The 22,726-nt window shown below is 40.2% G+C and overlaps 2 protein-coding genes across 6 annotated transcripts in view; one reads left to right on the top strand and one right to left on the bottom strand.

Moving 5' to 3' along the window:
• Nucleotides 1–275: 275 nt before the first annotated feature.
• On the top strand, nt 276–2,864 carry LOC143212175 (uncharacterized). Its single transcript, XM_076430652.1, has 2 exons — nt 276–465; nt 1,160–2,864. Exons 1-2 carry the CDS (start codon nt 383–385, stop codon nt 1,710–1,712), a joined length of 636 nt encoding a protein of 211 aa, XP_076286767.1. The 5' UTR covers nt 276–382; the 3' UTR covers nt 1,713–2,864.
• Nucleotides 2,778–22,726, bottom strand: part of Ttd14 (TRPL translocation defect 14) — a 37,175-nt gene continuing 17,226 nt past the window's right edge. Inside the window, exons 5-10 of one of the 5 annotated variants that reach the window (XM_076430616.1) lie at nt 6,890–7,018; nt 6,740–6,812; nt 6,085–6,485; nt 5,493–5,700; nt 5,218–5,399; nt 2,778–2,921 (exon numbers count right to left, since the gene is read on the bottom strand). In XM_076430616.1, the coding sequence (XP_076286731.1) occupies nt 2,917–2,921; nt 5,218–5,399; nt 5,493–5,700; nt 6,085–6,485; nt 6,740–6,812; nt 6,890–7,018 (998 nt within the window). In that variant the 3' untranslated portion in view covers nt 2,778–2,916. Of the gene's footprint in view, nt 2,922–3,019; nt 4,707–5,217; nt 5,400–5,492; nt 5,701–6,084; nt 6,486–6,739; nt 6,813–6,889; nt 7,019–22,726 lie in introns of those variants that run through there. The other 4 variants (XM_076430587.1, XM_076430577.1, XM_076430596.1 and 1 more) reach the window with 4 other exon arrangements.

Below are 22,726 nucleotides of genomic sequence, written 5' to 3' on the forward strand. Positions count from 1 at the left end.
GTATTTTAAGTGCAAGAAAGAGATGGGGATTTTCTAAATTTCGAAGTGGAACTTTTTACATCTTTAATAAATCAAGATTAGATTGATCAACAACGTTTAATATTTAAGAATGAAAATCTCTCAAATTGAGGCAATATTTTTTTCTTTCGAAATCCCAAGATTTTTTGAAAATAAAATTATAAAGTTAATAAATAACGTGACTTTTGGAATGACCTAATATTTAGTTGGAATTTTAAAAGTACGTCGCTGCCGTTCCTAACTTCCGGTGATTGTGCAATTTACAACGTTGCCACGTTTCTGTAGTGTGCACGGTAGCATAACAGTTTATAATGGTTATATTAGATTAGTGTTAGAGTATAGTGTTAATTAATTGGTAAGAACGATGGCTTCCTTAGTTGCGGATTATGGTACTTCCTCAGGTTCAGAGAGTAGCGACGACGATATTTCAGAAAATGGCGATAACACGTAAGATTGCATCAATGTAGATTTCTATGCCCCCTTGTTTGTTTTCCTTCTCAATTTAACCTTACTCGATCGCGTTTATTTCACTCCTTGAAATGAATTACTATCTGTGTCCCATATTATGGTGTATATTACACATTTATTTTTGCCTTAGTTATGGTACACATAATTCTCCTTATCCTTTTAATTAACTTTATTAAAAATTCACGACACTAAACCTAACTTAATTCTACATTCTACGAGCGGTGTTCGCGTCAAGTGTTTGTTTATTTCTAACTAGTAATCAATTTTATTCCATAATTAAAACTGCGGAATATCGTTTATTTGATTAGCGGTTAATTGCTTTGCTTTGGTGCTTATATTTCGCGAAGTGATATTTTTTAGAACAACGTTAGCTATATGTATTTATATAAACGGTGCGCCGTGCGGTGTTTTTGTGTAACGAAAAATTTTAAAAAACAATTACAAGAATAGCCTCCTATTTATTCGACTAGATTAATTTGTATTGATTAATGCGAGCTAATAAAAGATTTTCAGTAATGTATATCATATCATATGGAACAGAGATAGTATTATATCCCTAATGCTTTTTATGGTATTACATATAGGAAATACATGAGAATATATTAAGAAGCAGTTGACGCTTACACATAAGATTGAACTGGTTCTTTGTAATCTGATATTGCCTAACTATTAGTTTTAAGGAGGAAGAACAAGAGGAAGACGAAGACGAAGAGAATTGTGAGATTAACGAGGAACAAGAAAACGACATAGCTTCCAAAGAAAAACTTCCATTGCCAACACCCGATTTTAATGGTACACCCACCATGAAAACTTCCGTCTTCTCAAACCCATTTGTGGAAGCAGAGAAAGCAAAGAGTGCTATTCTCGAGAAACATGTGAAAATGACACCAACGTTGGATGACACAAAAATGATAAATGGTAGAAAGATTTGTTGGAATTATAGGAAAGGTAGATGCCGTTTTGGTCATAATTGCACGTTCGCACACGATTCCGATTTACATCGAACTGCAGCCGAGTTAGAAGCGATTCGTGCTCCGCAAGAAACGATTATTTGTCAGACTCAATACAATGGACAAATTCTTTTGAACGACGACGACGAGATAGATCAAGAGAACAATCAAATGAATAAGCGTAAGAAAAGGCCAGGCTTAAGTCAGTCCTTGGTACCTAGTAAGAAAGTCTTGAAAATGTACAAAGCGCAACAAGCTAAAGCTGTTAGTAGATAAATTATAAATACTAAGTATTCGAATTACGCTAGCTTACTACATTCAAAGAGAGTATTTCATAGTTTTCATGGTTTTGATTCCACATTGGGGGAATCGATAACGAAACGCATCGAAAACTGTACGAACAAATGATCGCAGTATAAAAGGATTTTTATCTTTTTATTGTATTAAAAGAAACTAAACGAAGTAGACACTTCCAATAAAAATTACATAGGGAATAGGGTTGCGAGCCGCAGCTACTTCGAGATCAATGAAAAAGCATAAAAATTATTTAAATACTTGATATTTATAGGAAATTGTTTGTTATGTATATAAAAGTACACTTTACTTGTATAGTTGATACTTCCAGGGACCTGCATAAAATATATTTCTATTCATATTTGACATCCCTAACTTGCCCATAAATAATGAAATGTCTTCTAATTATTTGCTTTTTTATTGTACAATTCGATCGATCGTGCCTCTTCTTCGGGAAGGCAGCCGCAGCAGAGATCTTTTGTACAAAAACTCGGAAAATGTTTACAGATACAAGGATATTGTTCTGTTGAAATATTCTACAAAATTCCATTAGAGCTTTAAGAAATTTTAGACGATGTTTAATGTACAGTGCAGAAGAATCGTCGCTCTATGTGCTATATGTAAGAAAAGGATTATACATATATGAATTATGTACAATATTGTTAACATTTTCTTCTGATGAAAGGTGGTTAATACATTACAGTATCTATATTAGGTACTAACAGTAATTTAGAATAATCGAGGTATACCAAAAATAACAATTACGCTTCCACTATTCGTTATATCTTTCTACATAATGTTATAAAATATAAATCAGGGCTTCTATGATTCCATACTAATGTGCATATACGATTGTTAATCCTGTATTTCCGGTCTTAAAATATCGTATCTCGTTCTTTACAGCAGAAAAAAGCTTTACTTAACACGGTTAAACGCATGAGTTTAGACTCATTGGAGTTAAAAAAAGAAAAAGTAATAGATATTTGCTAATAAGTTTGATACAATTCAAAAGAGCGTTCACGCATTCGAAAATATTTATATGTAGTTGTAAGTTTTCTTTTTTATTTTATACAACTGTAAAACTACAAAGGAAAGTTTTTTCGAAAAATGGCAATAAATCTGCAGTGACCAACATGCTATCGAATTCTATTCTCCTCCTAGTCGTGTACCGCATGCAAAGTAAGCCTTAATCTGAAAAAGAATACAGCAAGAAATTATTGAGGTTTCTGTCGATCAGAGCAGAATTTAGTTTGGGTATAAAAATAGACGAAAGTGTGATAGGCACATGACATTTTATTAGATAATCATGGGTACATATGAGTTCGGATCAATTATATGTGGTATAAGTGCATCAATAACCGATTATTGCATCTCTCATTGAAAATATATAATTTATATATCATTCTTCTCATTTTCGCGACTGAACATTTCACAGGCACTTTGTCTCTAAACAATGGCAAAATTTGTGATTAAATGTGTCTATGTAAAATAAGCATATACATGTATAATCATCACAGTTTACGTTCATTAAGTTATGATCAGTGATGAATCAAACTTTAATTGGTAAATTAAATTAAGTGCTGACTAATTTCATTATACCAAAGTAAAAGTTTCTTTCTTTCGTGAAATACTTCGAATCAACAGTTAAAATTGCTTGCACCAAAAAAGTATTCCCATCGAATCATCGTTTCAGACATCAACTTAACGAATTCTTAATGGAAATATACCTGTTAAGTACTAGTACATTTGACAATTACCTTGCCATGACTATAATACATACTTCTGACAATACTGTGGAACAGTACAATCGTTGAACCATACTTTTGTAAGTTACCTCGCCTTGCAACGCGTAAAAAGATAAGAGAAATACTAAATTGAGTTTGTATATTTTACGCTACGAAAGAATTTTCTTGAGAGAATAGTCCTATCGCGGGAAGGAAATCCTCCTCCGTGGTCTAAGGTAGAATTTGCGAAATGAACCGTTCAAGTACGTTCGCGTTAGTGCAATAACATTAATTTTCTATTAAGACAATGTTAAACGTTTCTAAGGAAAAGTATACTTCACACTGATCGTATGTTCTCGGATAATTACATACGTCGAATACGTTGTTTGTATGCTACGTACTACGTGTATCTTGTATCACAATTATTTATAAGTAAATTTCCTTAAATAAACAGTTACCACAATAGTTCTAATCGAAACAAAAAGACGTATATAAGTAAAGAGATGGAGAGCGAAGTGAGGTGATTCAGATGTAAAAATACTCGGTATATTAATCGACATCGCTTGTTTCAAAAAACAGATTGGTAGAAAATAGGCGTAAGTTATAATTCAATTATATTAAGTACGTTAATTTTTCTCGTGTAATATACATACAGTATTTGAATAGGAGACACCGTGAGGTCTCAAGTTAGAAAACAGGTGTGGTTTATGGTCAATAAATTTGTCACTTTCGTATTGCACAGGAAATTTTTTTGTCGCTTTTAAAAGTTAACTGTGTCAGTGCCAATAGAATACTTTTATTTATTTTCCGTGGAATCAATCATTTCAATGAAATTCCCTCGTCTCTCTCTCTCGTTGCTCTACTTTTACCATTTTTGTTTTTGTTTTTGCTTTTCCGCGCGTTTCATCCTCAGATCCATTCTCATCGATACTCTTTCCGCGTCTTTCTTACAAGCTATCCTTCTTCTATTTAGCAGGACTACCACGTTCAACGCGTGTTGTATCTCCTTTACTATTGCTTTGTACGCTACTCCGTCCGACAAATTTCGCATTTCCGTTCACAACACCGTGATTACCGTTTTGCATGCCATTAACAATTTTATCAATACCATTCACACCGACCTCTACGCCATTGACTCTAGTATCGAACCCGTTTATTCGTTTTTTAGCTGATGTGCTATCTTTCGTTTCCGGTGAACTGATATTTTTACATTCCGCTGATCCACATTCCGTCAAGCCTGCAAGAGCGTAATCTGTGCAATTTAAAAGACTGATCAAACGAAAGATCGCCTACACCGAATAATATGATACACTATCGAGTCACCTAACGCACGACGACTTCAAATTACTCGTCAATCATTTCAAAATAAATTGCACAGCGTGCCAGTATTTTTCAAAATTTTGATAGAGTATTAAAAGCCTCAATCTCTCTCTCTCTCTGTCTTCTTCGTTGACACAGACAATAATTTACGAGCAATTCCGTGTCATCAACGTTGGATGACTCATCCTGTATAATGGATAACATTCGCCACTACTACAGGCTGTTTTTTGAAAGAGATTGAAGGTTCATCAATGATCATAATAGGCATCTATCATGATCCTTGATGTGTAGTATATCAATTTTCCTCTTTCGAAAAATAGTCTATAATAATTCACCGGTTACTCGGATGTTTTTTTCTCATTGAACATCCGGTTAACAAGTTGAACAATGGTGAACCAGTTACGCCTATACAGCAAATGGTAATAAAGTATGCGAGTACGTACCGTGTAAATTGTGGCAGTATTTATTGGTGCTGTTCCACTCTTCTCTGAGGCTGAGGTTGAACATACTGTAGTCCGGATTCCCGGTGACTTCTTTCTCGATTGTCAGGAACTGTGGTAAGATGTTTTTCAGCTCGTCTCCTGATAATGCTGTGTACGTTTCAAGCAACATTAAACCTCGGCACCTGAAACCCCGTTGACCACGTTACTACAGAACACTGACAGGATTAGCTCCGCATATTTTCCTGAATTATGTAGGTCATTTTCCTAGCTCCTACCTTGGATGAGCTGGTTCTCTGTATATATCTAACTGGAAATACTGATTGTTTATTAGGAAGCAGCGTCGACGCTTGAAGATGGTGAAATGCGAGTCGTCGCGCTGTGCAAGCATGTTCAGGTAGTCCCTGTGAGTCAACTGTGTCTTCACCTCGATCACCTGACCGCACATTTTTGGACGCCTGATGGTGTGGATGTAGGACCAGTGACCTGTAACAATACAACGCCATGATTAAGAACTCAAGCACAGAATACACCTGTATCTACTAGAAAAGAACACCCTTGGCGATTCTTTACAAATAGTTACTGTTCATCCACCAGATGATGGCTAGGTAAAGCATATGATCTCACTCTACACAGGTACTTACCCCTACCATCGCACGCACTATAGCTATAGGCAAATCAGGATAGAGTGGGAACCTAAACATTTTACCTAGGAATCATCTGGAGGACGGGCAGTTCCCTCCACCGACTTCAATGGCCTTCAATGGACTGACTTTGACGATGAATTTCTCAAGGCGATCGAAATCCAAGGTGAGGGGGTTGCTATTTGTAAACAATTAGCACACCCTTTACCGGTCTTTTTCTACGGACCTTTCTGGCCGCGCTTGCGGAGACGTGCCTGCATTTTCGGATTATTGCTTTGGAGGTAGTTGTGAACGACGTCGAAGTCCTGAAACGGCGGGAACTCGGTGTCCGCCGGTAGAGGACCCTTGATGAGGAACTTGACCTTTCTGCTGCTGTCGCGCAATCTGTCGCCGGTGTCGATGCCCAGCTTCTGGCAGACGCATTCGATCATCCGGCAGATCTTCGCCTCGAAGTCCTGCGAGTTATCGATCACGTCGAAATAGGGGTGGCCGACCCAGGCGGCGGCCGCTTTGTAGTCGAGCTCCCTAGCCAGCTCGACACCCTCGGACCTGCACGCGTGGTCCTCCGTCGAGTAGAAATCCTCGGCACCGTTCGCCGCCGAGACCATGTGGATGATCTGGTTGTACCTGTTGACACCACCGATTTTGTCAAAATAATGAAAATATCCCTTATAAGGATGAGAATCGTTCGGTCATATATCTGGGAAGCTAATAGAGCTGGAGGGATGGTCTAAACGGCAAAGTTGCGCATCCTTTAATAAAGAATCTAACTGCGTAACTCGACAAAAATAATACTCTTTTGTTCGTCTCTCCGAGAGGAGGTCTTGAGTTTCGCATTTTGAAGAAAACAATAAACCTTAGGGCGATTTTCGTTAACATACCGGTTGTCCCGAAGCTCGACGTTGTTCCAGCCGTTCGAGGCCATCATCAGCTCCCACTTGTCCTTCGATATAACTGAAAAAGAGGGAGGAAGACAGGGTAAAGAAAACCGAGAAACGAGCGACATATCGATTGATATAATTTTCGCTTACATGCCGAGGCGTCCATGGCACCGCGATCACAGATGATAAGACAATTTCGGGAACAACTCTCGCCTAGTTGGAAGAACGTGTTCTCGATCTGGATCATCGTCCGCAGTAGATTCTCTTGGAACTTGAACCCTGGAGCAGAACAAACGATGGATCGCATCATCCCGTGGACAATCGTATATTCGATTCTATTCTATATATGTTTATAGTAAGCGCTACGCGAAGTGTCTACGTTTTATTTATTTCTTAGCTGCTAGGTCGACTAGATCTACGTCTTTCTCGAGTTTCGCATTTTTTCGTGGCGATACCGTAAAGGAATTAATTAGGCGTTGCTCATTAGCTTACGCTACGCTTCAGCTTCTCCTAGCTGAATAGGAAAGCAGCGCATAACGGAATAATATCCGAAGCGATGATCGCCTATGTTTGTGTTTTTTATCCGCGTTGTTACGAATTAACGATCGTCGCGCGTCCGAGACGAACTTCTTGGATCACGATCGTCGATCGCATGCGAACAATGAGTCACGTTTCGTCGCTCTCCTTCTAGTCACTCGGGCACAATCTCGGATCGTTATCGCGTGTCCGGCGCTATCACTGCGATACCACGGGCTTGTCGCAACCGCTATAAAACGGGTATGGAAATTACGATCTTCTTATAGAAAACCGTTTTCCGAGTAGATACTGTACCGACGATTGATCACCGTGGTTGATCATTAATCATGGGTTGAATATTGTCAACCTTTCGTTCACGTGTAATAAATCTGTTTTTTCTTCCCTTATCTTATTACAGTATTTGTTCGGATTTTATGCGACTTTTCCAGAGACTGGTACGACAGTCAACACGCAAAAGTGCAAAATACGCTAAAAACGGCTAAGAAAGCGTTTTTATAATTTCATTTTAATTGTAAAATAAGGATTTTCACCGTGGTAGACTCAGTGTTAAAAGCTCCGAAACGCGGCAGAGAAATTTTTCAATTCGGCTGAAAACGCTGTTGGCACGTCAATACATAATCGAAAGTGAATGCGAGTATTAAAATTGTACATTCGCAACACGCTTTTTAAAAAAAAGCGACGCTGCTCCGTGGTTCGACCTAATACAATGGAACGGGAACGCAAGCGAAAACGCGTCGATGTTGTTGCAATACCGTTCGCTTTATCGAATCAGGGAAAAAATCCAATTAATGTCGGCGGTCAGCGAAGTCCAATAATCGTTCCGCGCGACCTGTCGTCCCTCGTTTCTGTCGCGCCGCGTCTCCACCCCAGATAAATATCCCGTTCGCGATTCTCTGGCTCGTTCGTGGCTGCGAGATCGATCATTTCCACATCTTCTCTCCGCGATTTCACGGATCAACGACGGATCAAATGCCACGTGTTCGCTGGCACGATCAACGCGCGTGTAGCCGGGCAATTTTCCTTCCTTGGCACGCGGATACTACAGAAGTTCCGGATGTTTTCTAGAGAAGTTGAATTTTTCGAAGAACGCAGAAAACGTGTATGGTTACCGTGTTACGACTGTTTAGCATCCTCTTAGCACCTGATTGCAGTTTCTCGTTGGCTTTATGTACCGTTGCCCGTAGGCATTGTGTAATTGATATTTAATTGGCCTTTTAGGAGTGTCTCGGTGCCAAATATTTGCGCGACATTAGAATGAAGTGCTTAATCGTGTTAAATTTGATCGAGAGCTTCAAGTTAAATATCGAGAAAATAAACGAATCTAGTTGTTCAGCCGCGGGTCTCGGAAGAACTGCTGCAAACAGGCAGAGATAGATGAGTATACGTTCGGTAGATTTAGTACTCGATTCTCCAGAAGTTCATCAAACGGTTGTTGGGTCGTTGTATACCTAGGGTTTCGCATCCCTGTGACAATTCTCTGTCGAAGAACTGTGGCGTTGGCAACACGCCAACGCTCTGTGTCGAGTTACGATTCTATCTAAAATGGCTGTTAACCCTTTGCGCTCCCTCGGATCGTCTACCGGCGACTCGAACTCGCGTTTGTTCGCGAAGTAACGTGGCTTGAAAAAGAAAGTATGAAACAATGCCAACGTTGGTAATAATCGCTAGACTGCGGGCTTCATACATTTATGACAAGAACGACTGGGTAAGATTGAAAACAGTAGGCACCTTAAAAGAATTTACGAATGTTGATACGCCGACAATTTTTACTTTGCATAAATATCCGCGTCACTGTATTCAAACCTTCCTCACAGAACAACGAGTTCTCACATTTATGTCCTTCTTTTAAATCAATGAAATCGTATTCTTCTGGAATGAATATTTAAGCAAGTACCGATAGACTTCGTGAAACAAAAATTGTCGAGCTCGTAAGTGTCGTAATTACCAACAATTTTTTCGTGTCCTCTCTAAAGAGTAAATTGCAGTGGTAAATGTAGCAAACGAGTAGTCTCTTTAAAGGGAACAATCGAGTGCAAAGGGTTAAGTCTCGAGTTTGGTATTGACGGATGTATCATCGATACGTGGGTGTTCTAGACTAGCCGAGACAGACTAATCGAGAGTTGGGGGCGGAAGCGAGGTGGTGAAGAGGCAGACAACGGCACAAGAATGCTGATACCAAATTTACCAAGTGCAGCGAGATGACACGCCTCGATATCGGCGATGATAACGCGACTGGCGGATGTCTAGCAGTGTACCGAGCCGGGTCGGGTCAGGTCAGATCGGGTCGCTGCTCAAGCATGGCTACCGGACGTTGATCCCCTTTCATTTTCGACAACGTTCAAACCGCGGAAACTGCGGCTTTAGGGCGAAAGACACGATTGAAAACAATCAAATTTAGAGGCTCTTTTCGATACGAATACTCTTATCACATTGAATGTTATGTCGATCGTACATGGGTGGCCATGGGAGACAAGAGTCTCACTCGTTATTGATACAGAAAAAAGGGTTTAATACAATAGTTTGCAAGGAACGCGTGTAATTGGATATAGACTGATCGACTCGATTGTTCATGACTCACCGTTTCCACTTCTCGCACGCGATACACTTTGTAACCCGACTCTATTGAAAACGGAGCGCTTCCAACAAAATAATTCTACTTTGTACTCTCGGTTCGTTTATTCCCCTAGAATCGACTCTCTTCCCAGCTATAATAACAGTGCCGCCAAATGTACATTTTCAATTTTTTTCTATGTGGCTTTGATTTGGAGAAAATCATGTTTAAAAATTCTTCAAGTAAAAAAACTCATATGAAAAAATTTTAAAAATCACCTCCTTCCCGGTTGTACCATCAGCTATTGACCACCCTGTATAAATTCGTGAATTTGTGCAAGTGGCTCTAATAAGTAGAACAACCACTGTGTTCAGGAGATGCCTCGGAGATGGGAACAGATTTGAAGAACGGGACACCTGTACAAAGGAGGTGGAGGTGTTGAAGGTTTCTCCAGAGCAACAAATAGAGGAAGGAAAAGCGAAGAGATCAAAGACGAACAAGACTCTGTCGAGTAAATCGTTGCCGTCAGCTCGCCCAGTTTCGAAGCGCGTAATTTCCGCTCCCGGGGCCGTTGACGAAGATAAAACAGAGGATGGGATGAGCACCCTCGAGGAGGAGAACCTTTATCGAGTTCGTGCAGCAGTCTAAGACTCACCCTCGCTGGAGTCAACCTCCAGGATCTCCGGCCACCTCGCTTCTTCCTTGTCGGATCCGTGCCTGTATCGTCGCCACGAGGACCTCGTGGACGAAGGACGCGGCCCGGATCTCTTTGCTAGAACCAACCGACCTTGAAGATGCTTCCAGCTCGATCAACCGACCCCAGGGACCATCCCAACCCCTACCTCCACGAGGATTATGGCTCGCGTGTGCTCTAATCGCGTCATTTTTCGTCCGGAACCGTTCTGTCACGGGTACCGTTCGGTTCAACTCATGACATTCTAGCCGAGTGCACAATTATTGGGTTGTAACATAAATTTGTTTGGTTATGACCATCATTTTATTTTATCTATTTGCATCATTAGCGTGCATACACGTATATGCATATGCACTTCACTTGACTGTCTAAAATAATTAGTTTGTTTTTACCACACGTATATCTGTAATCTTTCTACTGTGGTATAATAAAAAAGAATGATAACGATAGTTTTCAAATAACCTTATGATGTAACTGGGTTAATAAGGGGTGGAATCATATTCGATCAACTGGAGAATTTCTGACTGTAATTCTTTTCAGTCATTATGTATATTTATAATACAGTGAGAACTGGCCGAATTTTTAGAATTAGCTTTTACGCTTCCAACTGAACTGATTTTTATGTTACAACCTGGTACATTAGTAAATACTTGATGTGACCATGTTAGTTGACGTACGAAACATATATGTATTAATTAGCAAATTTCATATAGTGGTATTATATTTATGTTTAATCGGATATCGACGAGTTTCTAAAAGTAAATCGTCCTGCATAGTTAAAACCAGAAGATAGATAAGTAGAGCATGTCATGTCTGCGTCAATATGATGTCGAAAGTGTACTTCCACGAGAATTCTTGCAGATTACATTTCATCGAATTTATCCAAATGAGAATCAACGGGATTGACACTTTGCTCGTTAAAGGCCCGCGTGTGCTTCGTTGCTAAATTACAAAAGTTTTCCAACATCGATAACACTGTGTGCTGGTTTTAAAATGTTTCGACACGGGGAGATACGGCCTAGCCTCGTCATTACTTTCTTCCGCCGTTTCAACTCGCAGAAAATGAATGTTCGTGTAATTAGAACTATACTGGAGCCACGTTCTGAACCAATGCGCGACGTCGCGTCGTTCTTTGTTCGAAATTGATATGTACCCACGTTTTATTAATCGAGCTCCCCGAGCGACATGCTGCACGCGATGCACCAGTCTCATCGCTGACAAAGTGCATATCGATTCCCCTCGCAATTACTTTGCAATTATTTTTCCCATTCGACTCGACCGACAGCGGGTTACCGAATTCTATTCTCTTTCTGAACCTGGGGACTTTCCCGTGAAATCACCTTTTCTCGACGAAAAGTCGTGATACTCTGCCCTGTGCAGTCTCGCGGTATTCGTTTCGAAGAGGAAAGTTTAATGAATCTTCTAGCGCGACTCGCAGAGCTTCGGGGATTTTTCGAAACTAGTTCTGGACCTGCGCGGATCTACTTGAACTTGTATAAAATCGGGGATCGTGGTTTATTCGCAGCTGCTGACGAACAAATACCATCCGGCTCTCGACGAGCGCGAGCAATGGCGAGCATGTGGCTCAGCAAAAACCTCGGCGAAAACGAGACTACGAAGTTACGACTTGGTTTCCTTCGGTTTCCTTCACGAAGGCTGCTAGAGCGAATCGTTTTTAGTACGAAATTGAATCCGGCGCTCGTGAGACTCGTCGAAACGAAACGACGCGTTGATGTCTTCTTCGACCTCCATGCGCTACAAGAAGATCCGGCAAATATTTCTATTCCTCCCGTTACGTACGTTCGTTCAAGTTTCATTTCACTTGAATTCTATGAAACTCTGGCTGAATTAGTTCCAGGTTTAACTGGGTTAAATTGAAGAATGCGATAATAAGGTCAACGAGTCGATGCAAGATATCTTTAAAATGTCGACGGATAGTTGTACGTATAAATGGACCTAAGCATTGCCGGTTGGATTAACCCCTTGCACTATAACGTCGAGTCAGACTCGTGATGAGGATTTCGAAAAGAATATAATAAATATGTATATATTATTCATTTCCTTTAAACTGGAATGACATTCTTTGACGAATATACGGACATATAATGAACATAAATTTTCTTTTCTTCTGGAAAATGATGAACGATGCAAATGCTCTACTCGCTGCAATCGTAAAACAAATCGTAGTGCAAGGGGTTAAACATACAATTGTTAACATGTAAATATTATCCTAACGAACTGATGTATCTTCGTCGAAGCAGTGGAATTGAGCTCAATCGTTCAGAGAAGCTTTAACGCGTTCCCGGATAAGTCGTAAATTCGTCAACGCTCGCGTTTAAACATCTCCCGTTGGTGACGGGTTTTTACGTAATTTGACCGACACTTGCGCAGCAGAATGGAAATTTGCGTAATGGGATACGAACGCGTGCAAACGCCGCGACCTTTTTCGCTGATCCTGCGAATTGATTCGTCCTATCTCGCGTTCATTGGATCCCGCGGCGTCTTGTCGTAACCGGAACACCAGTTAATTAGAACCGGTCGCTGCACGATCATCAGAGCATCGTCTTCGAACAGGATCGCGAATCGGTTAGGCGCGGTTATATTGCATGCAATTATTCGCGAAAGCCTTTGTTCAAGACTATGTTCCAGATATTTGTTCCACTGTGTTCGCTTAAAAATAGAATCGCGCTGTCGGCACATTTCTGAAGAAACATCTTTGAATTTTCAGTTCCCGATCAACATAGCGACCGCTATATCGAAAGATTAACATTATTTAGAGATGTTGTTGATAGAAAAAATTTGTCCGGATACTTCAATACCATAGTAATCCCTACCTACTTTGAAAAAGATTGGTTCAACGCGACGTCCGAAATAAATTCACTAAAACTCGTTAATTTTCAGCAGTTTGCAGACTTCTTTTTTCCCTAAGAGGCCAAAGAAGCGCGTCCTTTCGAAATGTTCAGGATATTTAGTGTGACATTAGAAATGTTCACATTTGAAAAATATTCAGGACGTTGCAGCGGAGAAGCCTCGTTTCCCAAGTGCGTCAGTTCTTTGTTTCGTCGTTTTCAGCGGGTTGCATCAGCCTGTCATCTAAAACCAGCCTCCCGCGCCCGTTTCTGGGATCGGCCATCAATATTCATGAAGCGAATCGGTTTATTTTTTGTTATCACTGTCCATTTGCATGGCCGATAGCGTTTCACGTTTCTCAATGGCGAGAGAGGCGCCATTCCGGGAGCGGAGCTTTCCGTTCGCAGCTGGAACGACTCGCGGGATTCAAGGCCGTGGTAGAACCGGGAGGAAAAAAAAATCGATGAACGAACGTTCTCCATAGAGAACAGGTTGCCACCCGTCCCGTGTGTTAATGTCGTTCCGCCATTCTAGCTTCGAGGATCGCAGGAGTGAACCGCGACCAGGACTTTCAAGCGTAATTTCATTTCCGCACCGGCTTTCATCTGCGCGATCCAACGCAACGGACCTCTCGGAGAGATTCTGGGTGGGAGGATCGACCATCCCGGTGGAGGTCACGCCGGTGACCTTGCTCGTCCTTGACCTCCAACTATCGAGAACTGAACGGATTTCAATCTCCTCCGCGCGCGATGTTTTCCCCGCTTCTGCGGATCGATCTCGCGCCTCTCTCGTAACTGCGGTTTGTTGACCGCGTCCAAAGCTTGTAAATCCTGGATCGCGTTTACATAGTATACAATTGCGAGGAGGATATTCCGTAGAACGAAAAGGCAAAAAATTGCGGTAGCACAAACTCGGCGCGATGCTATTGTGCGTTTCAATTTACCGAGATCGTTACCACGGGAACTACCGCACTCCGCGAAATGGATTTCAGAGAGATCTCACGAGATTACCTCGTTTTAGAATTATTCGGATGACGGAGAACGTTCTTTTGTCGTGTATCGCTGAAAGACTTTAATCGTTCGAGCGTATATATTATATCTTCTCTTCTATATAATAAAAATCAAATGCTGTTCGTTGGTCACGACATCACGGGAGAACGGCTGGACCGATTTGGCTAATTTTTTTTTTTTAATGTTCGTTGTAATCCGAATTAGGTTTTTAGATTTAAAAAAATTGGAAAAGTTGCCCGGAAACATGAAAATTCGGGAAAAACTAAAAGTGCTTTTAGAATCATATTTCAATACAACAAAAAAACGAACGTCGTAGCTTTTAATCAATATTACAATAGAAATTTACATTATCGACGTCTGTTAAAATAAAATGCGTACCACTAACCCTCTTGCGAGCTCGCAAAGCGAGCTCGCTACAACAGCCCTACTCGCGAAGCTCGCGAAGCGAGCGAGCAACAACTCCCCTCTAGTATTTTGATCAAAATCACGTGAAACTTGAGTGAGTGCAATCATTCTAGAACCTCGAACAGTTTTGTTGTATATTTTGCGATTCATTTCTGCATGCAGACGTACCCCCTCATTTTGATTGTAGGAATTATAATCTTAGTGGGGGTGAAATAGTGCGTAGAATTTACTTCGTCCACAGGATGTGCTCGAAATAAAATGAGCAGCAATTCGAACGATTAACTAAACACTAAACCATTGTGCGTTTCAGTAAGAGATCGCGGTGCAACCTCGGTGTAACAGTGTGCAACGATAAATCATTCCGCGGGAATCGCGGAATCCGAGGCAATTTCACGGCTACGATGCCACAATAAAACTGGAGCGGAGCCAAGGTTTGCTGGGGTCGCCCGTACACCGACGACGATAGAGCAACAATTAGGCGGATCAGATTATTAATAACCGAATGCCCCCCCCCCCGGTATAACGAACTTGTCCGTCGTTACGGACGACCTACATTAACTGATTAACATCGCGGTATCGTGGCCGACCGGTCAAAGATGTTTCACGCACTCGTTGGGCCTCGAGCACGAATTATTTCGTCTTTCTACAACCCTTCACATAGAAAAATAACAAAAATAGAAATATATGGAGAACTAATGGTTTACTTTGATCCAAAACTTTTTAATGGTCACCCTTTTTCGATTCGACCACGACTTTAAGTACTTCAAAAACACCCTGTTACGGCTAGACTTCTTTATACGTCGCTATGGCTTCTAGAAATTTTCAAAAAATATCCGAACGCGAAGTTCAACACTACCGAGCACTAAACGAGACTGATGTATGTTTCTTTATAATAATAACAGGATTGAATTTATTCACTTGAATGAAGAAGTAAAACATTTTTCAAGAGAATATATGTCTATAACTTTACGAAGTGGGAAAGAATAATTCGGAAATCCATCATTTCGACGGGCAGTTCAAGTGCCAACAGGATTTTACTGGCTTTTTATGCATTTTCTTATTCGAGTTTTGTTAGCTGTTACCAGTAAAGATAGGATTCATTTGCTTCTAACCTTCATTCTGCGTATAGGGGGGGGGGGGGGTGTAACCACACCCCAGACTAATAAAAACGTACATGAAAAGTTGTTGAATGGAAAATTTTCAGTCCTCTTACGAAATTATTAAATTTAGTTTTTTGTTTACAGAGAATTTTATATATCACTTTAAATTTTTTGATCTTTTCATACCTACCGATACGAAAATCAATAAAATTTCACAAATAGTTACGCAGTCGAAGTTGTTTCTTTACTTTCTTTACTCTTTTTTTTAGAATTGGCATTATTTTTTAACAAGATGTTCGAAGTAGCTTTCCCATAAAATGGCAGAATATACGGTTTTCCCTTGTTATTATCGTTCCTATTGAACGGAGTTTACGTGTCTCGACGTGATCGAAGAAACGAAGAGAAGCACTATTGGTCGGGCGGTAATAAAATAGGGAGTAAATGCGACGTTAAGGGTGGGATCTATGGCACTACCACGTGTGTCCAACATCCTCTAGTTCGGTTGTAGGATTAGACTAACTAAGCTTGGCGATCCGTGGAACAAGTGCGTTGCTCGCGGTTGGCCAACCCGATAAAAATCGACGTTCGTCAATTCGCGAAGCCAAAACGGGGATTAGGTGGCGGTGTGGCAGGAAGCCTGATCTGTATCAGCGTTTCAAGGCCACGGATCAGTTCAGAATACCTTTACGTAAGTACGGCCAAGCTCGGACAAACATGTTCGTCGCAGGTTCTACCACGCTAATCGCTGATAATGAACCGCGACAGAGGTCTAAAACGCTATAAAATTGCTCGAAAACACTTAGCGCGGACGCTGCTAACCGCGAATATTATCGTTCAAATAATACTACAAGCAAAAAATACAGAAATGAATTTTCTACTTAAAACTACACCTACCGAACGGGTCAAAATCCATTTTAAATATTTTTATCATTCACTGGTACTGAAATTGCGAAAATACTCTTGAAAATTATGAAATTCATTTACTTGTAATACACTTGAAATTTTTATAATTGAATATTATAAAACATGCTCTTATGAGAATTATAAGAGACGGTTTCAAACGAGTTGCGAGTGACCGGACCAGGAAAATTCGTCGTTCCATTTGATTTGCTAAACGACACGGAAAAAAAACATTCGTCATTCGGTTCTCGCTGTAAACAAATGACTCTTGCATTTCTTTAAATCTATGCGAAAGCTATTTCGAGCTTCGGTTGCGTCACAATGTTTATACCTACCGATCCCTTCTTCATTCTTTCCTCTTTTTACCCCTCGCGTGGGCGCAATCGGTACCCATCGACTATATTTATTTCAACAATTTTCTATGTTTTTCTAAATATACGCGAAGCACGGTTCTAAATGAAAAATGTATGTGAAAGAACGTAGATATTAATCCTTTGCACTCGGAGATATTTTGACTAGAAAATGAAACATTTCTTCCGATCTACAATAATTCCATTCTATGTATATGCTTTTTTTATTTTATGGATATAAAATTGATACAATACCTCATACAATACTCAAATGTTTAGTAATTAGTTAGATACCAACATATTTAATATTGTACACAACATTTTGAATATGGTACAGTAATTTTTAGTGGTGACTCTCCGAGTCACCCCTCGATTGCTAAAGGTTAAGCTTCAGAAATTCTGATCGTCCACGGAAAGATGAAACTACTACTGGGCCCCTAACAATGTTCGTTGTTTCCCGATCTCGTGGACATACGTTCCTGTGGAATTTTTGGTATTTAGTTCTAGTATTCCACGTATTCTCAGTTTATTTTCGTTTTGGTGCAGCCCGAGGTTTACGCGTTCGCAACATTTGGTAGAGTCCCGTAATTTCGAAACGCCCGAGCGACGAGATTTAGGTTCGCGTTTATTAATGGACCGTTCGCAACCGGTGGTTACCGGGCGAATATCTTTTCGTGTCGAATGTCTCGCGAAATGGACCAACGTTTCGACAGCCGGCGGAATTTACGGAAGTGATTTGGCAGGACTCGGTCGTGGGCGTTGCAGGTGATGCGTTAAAAATGACCTGTCTCCGCACGTGTCTCTGTTAATTATACACTATTAATCACTTGGACTGCGGATTTTAAGCATTTGCGACAAAATTCAATAGGTGATGTTTCAAATAGTAGAAAGGTTCAAAGAACGTTATTCTTTTTAATCTCGCACAATTATTAACGCTTTGAATGCCTATCGAACTTTCTGCGCTTGACGCAAGTGTCATTAATAACAATAGTTGATCACTTGACAATGAAGGTTTCTCCGATATAAACTAGTTCACTTCAGTATTAATAAGTTCATTTCCAATCGCATTAATTTCCATGTCTTATAATTAGACTGCGGATTTTATGCATCTATGACAAAACTGAGTAGATCGAATGCAAAACAGTAAAACCATTTAAGGCTTTAAAAATATTGTATCACTGTTTCCAACTCTATACAATTATCATGACAAGAAATACATGTTTCTGGACTTGCGAATGAATGCAGGCAATTTTTATTTCGTATAGAAACTTCTGCGAAACGATTTGACGTCTATTGTCTAGAAACAGAACTGTTTCAGTGATCGTATAATCTGATTCTGGTATTGTCGATATGTTAAAATATTGAGAATCCACCTTTGCGAACCTGCCCTTGCAGGGACAGCAGAAATCGAAACCGCAATCTCTTTATCCGTTTCAATATTGGAAGAGACTCTATAATTGCTTGTCTATAATTGAACTCGCGTGCACCTTTCGCTTTTCAATAGGTCACCGGACCAACCCCTTTCTCTCGATCGGTTCGAGTCACGGTCTTTCTTCCGAGAGGCAATACGAATTCATAGTCACAAGATCAAGGTTGTTCAATTGTTCTCCGTTACACAATACCCCCGATTACGTTCTCGCGACGATCATGTCGCGACTAGCCTCGATAAAAAGGGCCATCCAGGGTATTTATACGCGGTCGTATCTTGATTCGTCGAGGCAGCGAGGACGCTCGACTTTTACTGTTTGTCGATTCAATTCGTCGCGCATATCCAATTCAGAGGAAGAAGAAGAAGATAGTGATTCGCGCACGGCTCTCTTTCAAACCGAATAATCGCGACACGATCGAAACTTCGAACCGTTTTAACCTTCTCTCTGTGTGCTGCTATTCTAATGTTAACCGTGTACAGGAGGGTAATTGGGCCCCATACATTTTTGGAGAAAAATGAAAGAAGAAATTTGTGAATTTGCATTTTGATTTCTAAAATGACTAAAAATTTGAAATATATTACTAGACTGTGGATCTTTATGCAAAATAAAAATTTCTTGCCTGAATTGCAACAAACTGAAGTGAAATAGAAATTTATTTTCTTCCCTATTAGGTTTAGTAGGTTGAAAGTAATATAATGGTATGTTTGAATTTTTCTAATATTTTTGCTATTTTAAATTACACCTACTCATTTTTGTTATAAATGCAGAAAATCCGCAGTGTACATATCACAGATAATATTTCTAGAAAATGTGTTGAAATTTTCCATTCGTCAACTCTATTTCCGTTTATGTCAGCCTGGGCTGCATCTGCACCCCATACACAGAGAGAAGGTCAAACTTCAAATTCGAAGAGTCGCGCTCGATGGGCCCGGACGAGAGATCGTTCGTTCGATAGTGCAACGACGACCGCATAACACGATTCGCGGTTACGTTTGGCCTCTTTCGGATAAGCTCTATAATTACCCCGCGATGTGTATTTATCTACGCGGGAGCGAAAATGAAGTATATCGCGATGGACGTCGTTCGACGCGAGTTTCACGTCCGTGGAAACTTTCTGCTGGTCCGTTCGCAACCCTCGGCATCAACCATGGATAATAATACACGGCACCGGGATTATGTAACGCGAAATTGGGATCAGAGTCACGTTTCGAGGAGCTACGTGCGCTCGATGCCGTTCTTCTATCTCGCGGGACGGATTATTTCCATAACTAATTTAGAAAGAAGCAATTCATTCAGATTCGGTCTATTCGCAAGCTTGTACTCGACAGTGATAGGTAGACTGCAAGATTCTTCTATTTCGATCCTAGAAGCGGTCAGCGTTATTAATAACAGTTGTTAGTTACTCTATAATGAAGTCTCGGCTTACATCTACAATCTAGTTAATTTCTGTATTGATATTTAGTGGTATCAATTTTATGATAATCATTTTATATTAATTCCATAGCGCTGGTCACGTGTTAAACGATTTAGAATTGACGTACCACTCATGGTACGATTTGTTAAAAAAACCTTGGTGACGTAACGCTCGACTTTTGAATATGCATAAATCCGTTCGTGATATAAAATAAGAGTTCGAAATAGATCTACCCGTAAGTTTAAACTCGATGGGGACACACTGACAGGGCACAGACCTTGATGTCGTTACATCTGATTGCGATTTGTTAAATAAACAGTCGATATAGTATTTCGAAACAATGTATCAGCAGTGTATTTCTCGTGCCGCGTTCTAGCAAATATTTGTTGACCAATCAACGAGAAATTTTTAACGGCTGCTCTTGAATATCTAATTCTGTCCCAAGAGAAGAAGCGTACCTCTTGCTTCTTCTTTTACCAACAGATCCGACAACGCTTGGAGAAGATTTATTTTTCTAATTCTCTCGCGTAAGATCAATTCACAGTGTCAAACGGACGATCTCGTGTCGGTCGGAAAGACCGTGTGTCTCGTGACACACACGATCTCGCGGTCCAAGAATCTTGGCAACCGCTGCCGGTTACGATTTTACGCAATCGACGGCCGATGGTTATACGTTTAGCTATTATTCTGGCCTGGCCCGGCCCACCCGCGACAAACACCGCCGAAAATCCGCGCTGTTTTTCTTTCTGCGTCTCTTTGCCCGACTATAGAGCAGAGGGCAGAAATATGAGATACACATTCTATTTAAGGAGTTTCATATGAAACGTGTTACATAAATAGAGTGAAGCTTACGGAGCTTTTCATTTTCTTACTTCTTTTTTAAATGAATGCAAATGCGGCCTAGTAGCGATTGGTCCCAAACATAGTAAAGGTTAGATTTAAGAAAAACCCTCGGGTCCGTGTATCGTGTAGTTCTACTATTGGCTCCCCCGAATTTATCCGAATAGCGTTTCACTTCGGAGCGTGACGGATCAGTCTCATTCATTACCCAGCAATTGTGTACGCGGCGCGCCTAAAGAAGTTTTTACTTTGAAAATAATGAAAAATACAGAAGTTCTGTAATTAGATTAGTAGTGGTTCACACCGATATACCCGTCGGACAGTTGTTCCCAAATATCAAGGACAATTTTTCCGTATTATAGCCCCAGAGAATCACGCGCTATAACCTATAATCTAATGAAAAAGAAACCGAAGGAGTTCTTCGACGTTGAGTTTTTGAACCTGGGGTAATTTGAAACTTAGGATTGCTTTCCAAATTTTCCTCCGGTCTCGGTGCCATTTCCCTCGTTCTCAACTATAGTCCGCATTCCGCGCAACTCGACCGGAAACCACTCCTCGTCCTCGAGAGCCCGTTTTCCCTCGTCCGCTGGCGCAACGCAATGCAACGCAACGCAACGTAACGTAACGTTGCGCCATTCTCCTGCAACCCCCTGTGTCCACAGTACGATCGAATTTAAAGCGAAATTGCCATTAGCGATTGTGCCAACGAGGATCCTGCAGCGTCACGCTCACAACGATTCTCGATAAGTAGACAAAAGAAAAATTGTCCAAGTCAATTGTAGGCTTGGACGATACATACTTGTAGACCCGGCATAGATATACGATATGTATAAGACGCAGAGTTCCAAGATAACAAAGTGTCTGGTGTCCACAACTGACGTCACGAAATATTTAAGAATGGCAGATGACTATATAAAAGCGAGGTGTACAAGTATACTTATGACATCATCTCGCAAATATTTGGAAATATGATGCAAACTTGTTGCATTAAGAATTGTAAGGAACGACAAAACCATGATAAAAATATATTTTTTCACAAGTATTTTATACTTAATATCGCATATAAATTATTCTTATTATTCTTTTTCTTTTTAAATAAAGTAAGTTGCGAGGAAGTAAATAAAAATTCCATATTATTAACATCTACATTAAAGTGTAACTTTTTCCAAATTATAATTGACAAAGTGAGTTGGCACTATTTAAAAAAAATAATAAGAGTAAAGTAAAAATTAATATGAGTAATAAAATATATTACAGTTACATCTTCCATAAATATTTATACAGAATGAGATACGGCGACGAATTTCCCTTCTAACACTTTAGCTTTGTGGGTACTGCGACTTTTCAACAAGCTACATATAGCACTTTGTGCATATCCATCATCTGGCAGATGAAGTAATCTTGGAATACAAAATGTTATCTGAAGCCGAGTTTAGACACTTTTCAATTATATTAAACTAACACTATACATATACTGTACTAACACCGTTCAATTCTTCTAATGTCTCTACAGGTTTGTATTAAATCCATCGATTTTTGTGATAAATACATAAAATCCACAATCTATCGGTAAGTAACGTGATCGAAGACTCAAAGCTTCCGGATACAAACTTTTTTTAGGAGAGAAATAGCGTCGGGAACTCGGACTTTTTCATGATCAGAAAAATTTGAATAACAATGGTAAAATCTGAATAAAATTCTACCATGAAAGGTAGAATGGCTAAAAACTTTTGTAGGTAGCTAACCACGTGCTTACGGTTGTCGCTTACTGCGCACCGATAATGATAAAGCTCTTACCGCTGCCACGAGACCTTCGGCAAACGTGAGAGATACCAGCGAAAGAAAGAACGTGAGCGATACTGTACTGAACTGTACTCCGTAAAAGTCAACAGTTGGAGACTAAAGC

The sequence above is a fragment of the Lasioglossum baleicum genome, chromosome 1 (assembly GCF_051020765.1).
Source record: "Lasioglossum baleicum chromosome 1, iyLasBale1, whole genome shotgun sequence".
Classification (NCBI taxonomy): Eukaryota; Metazoa; Arthropoda; class Insecta; order Hymenoptera; family Halictidae; genus Lasioglossum; species Lasioglossum baleicum.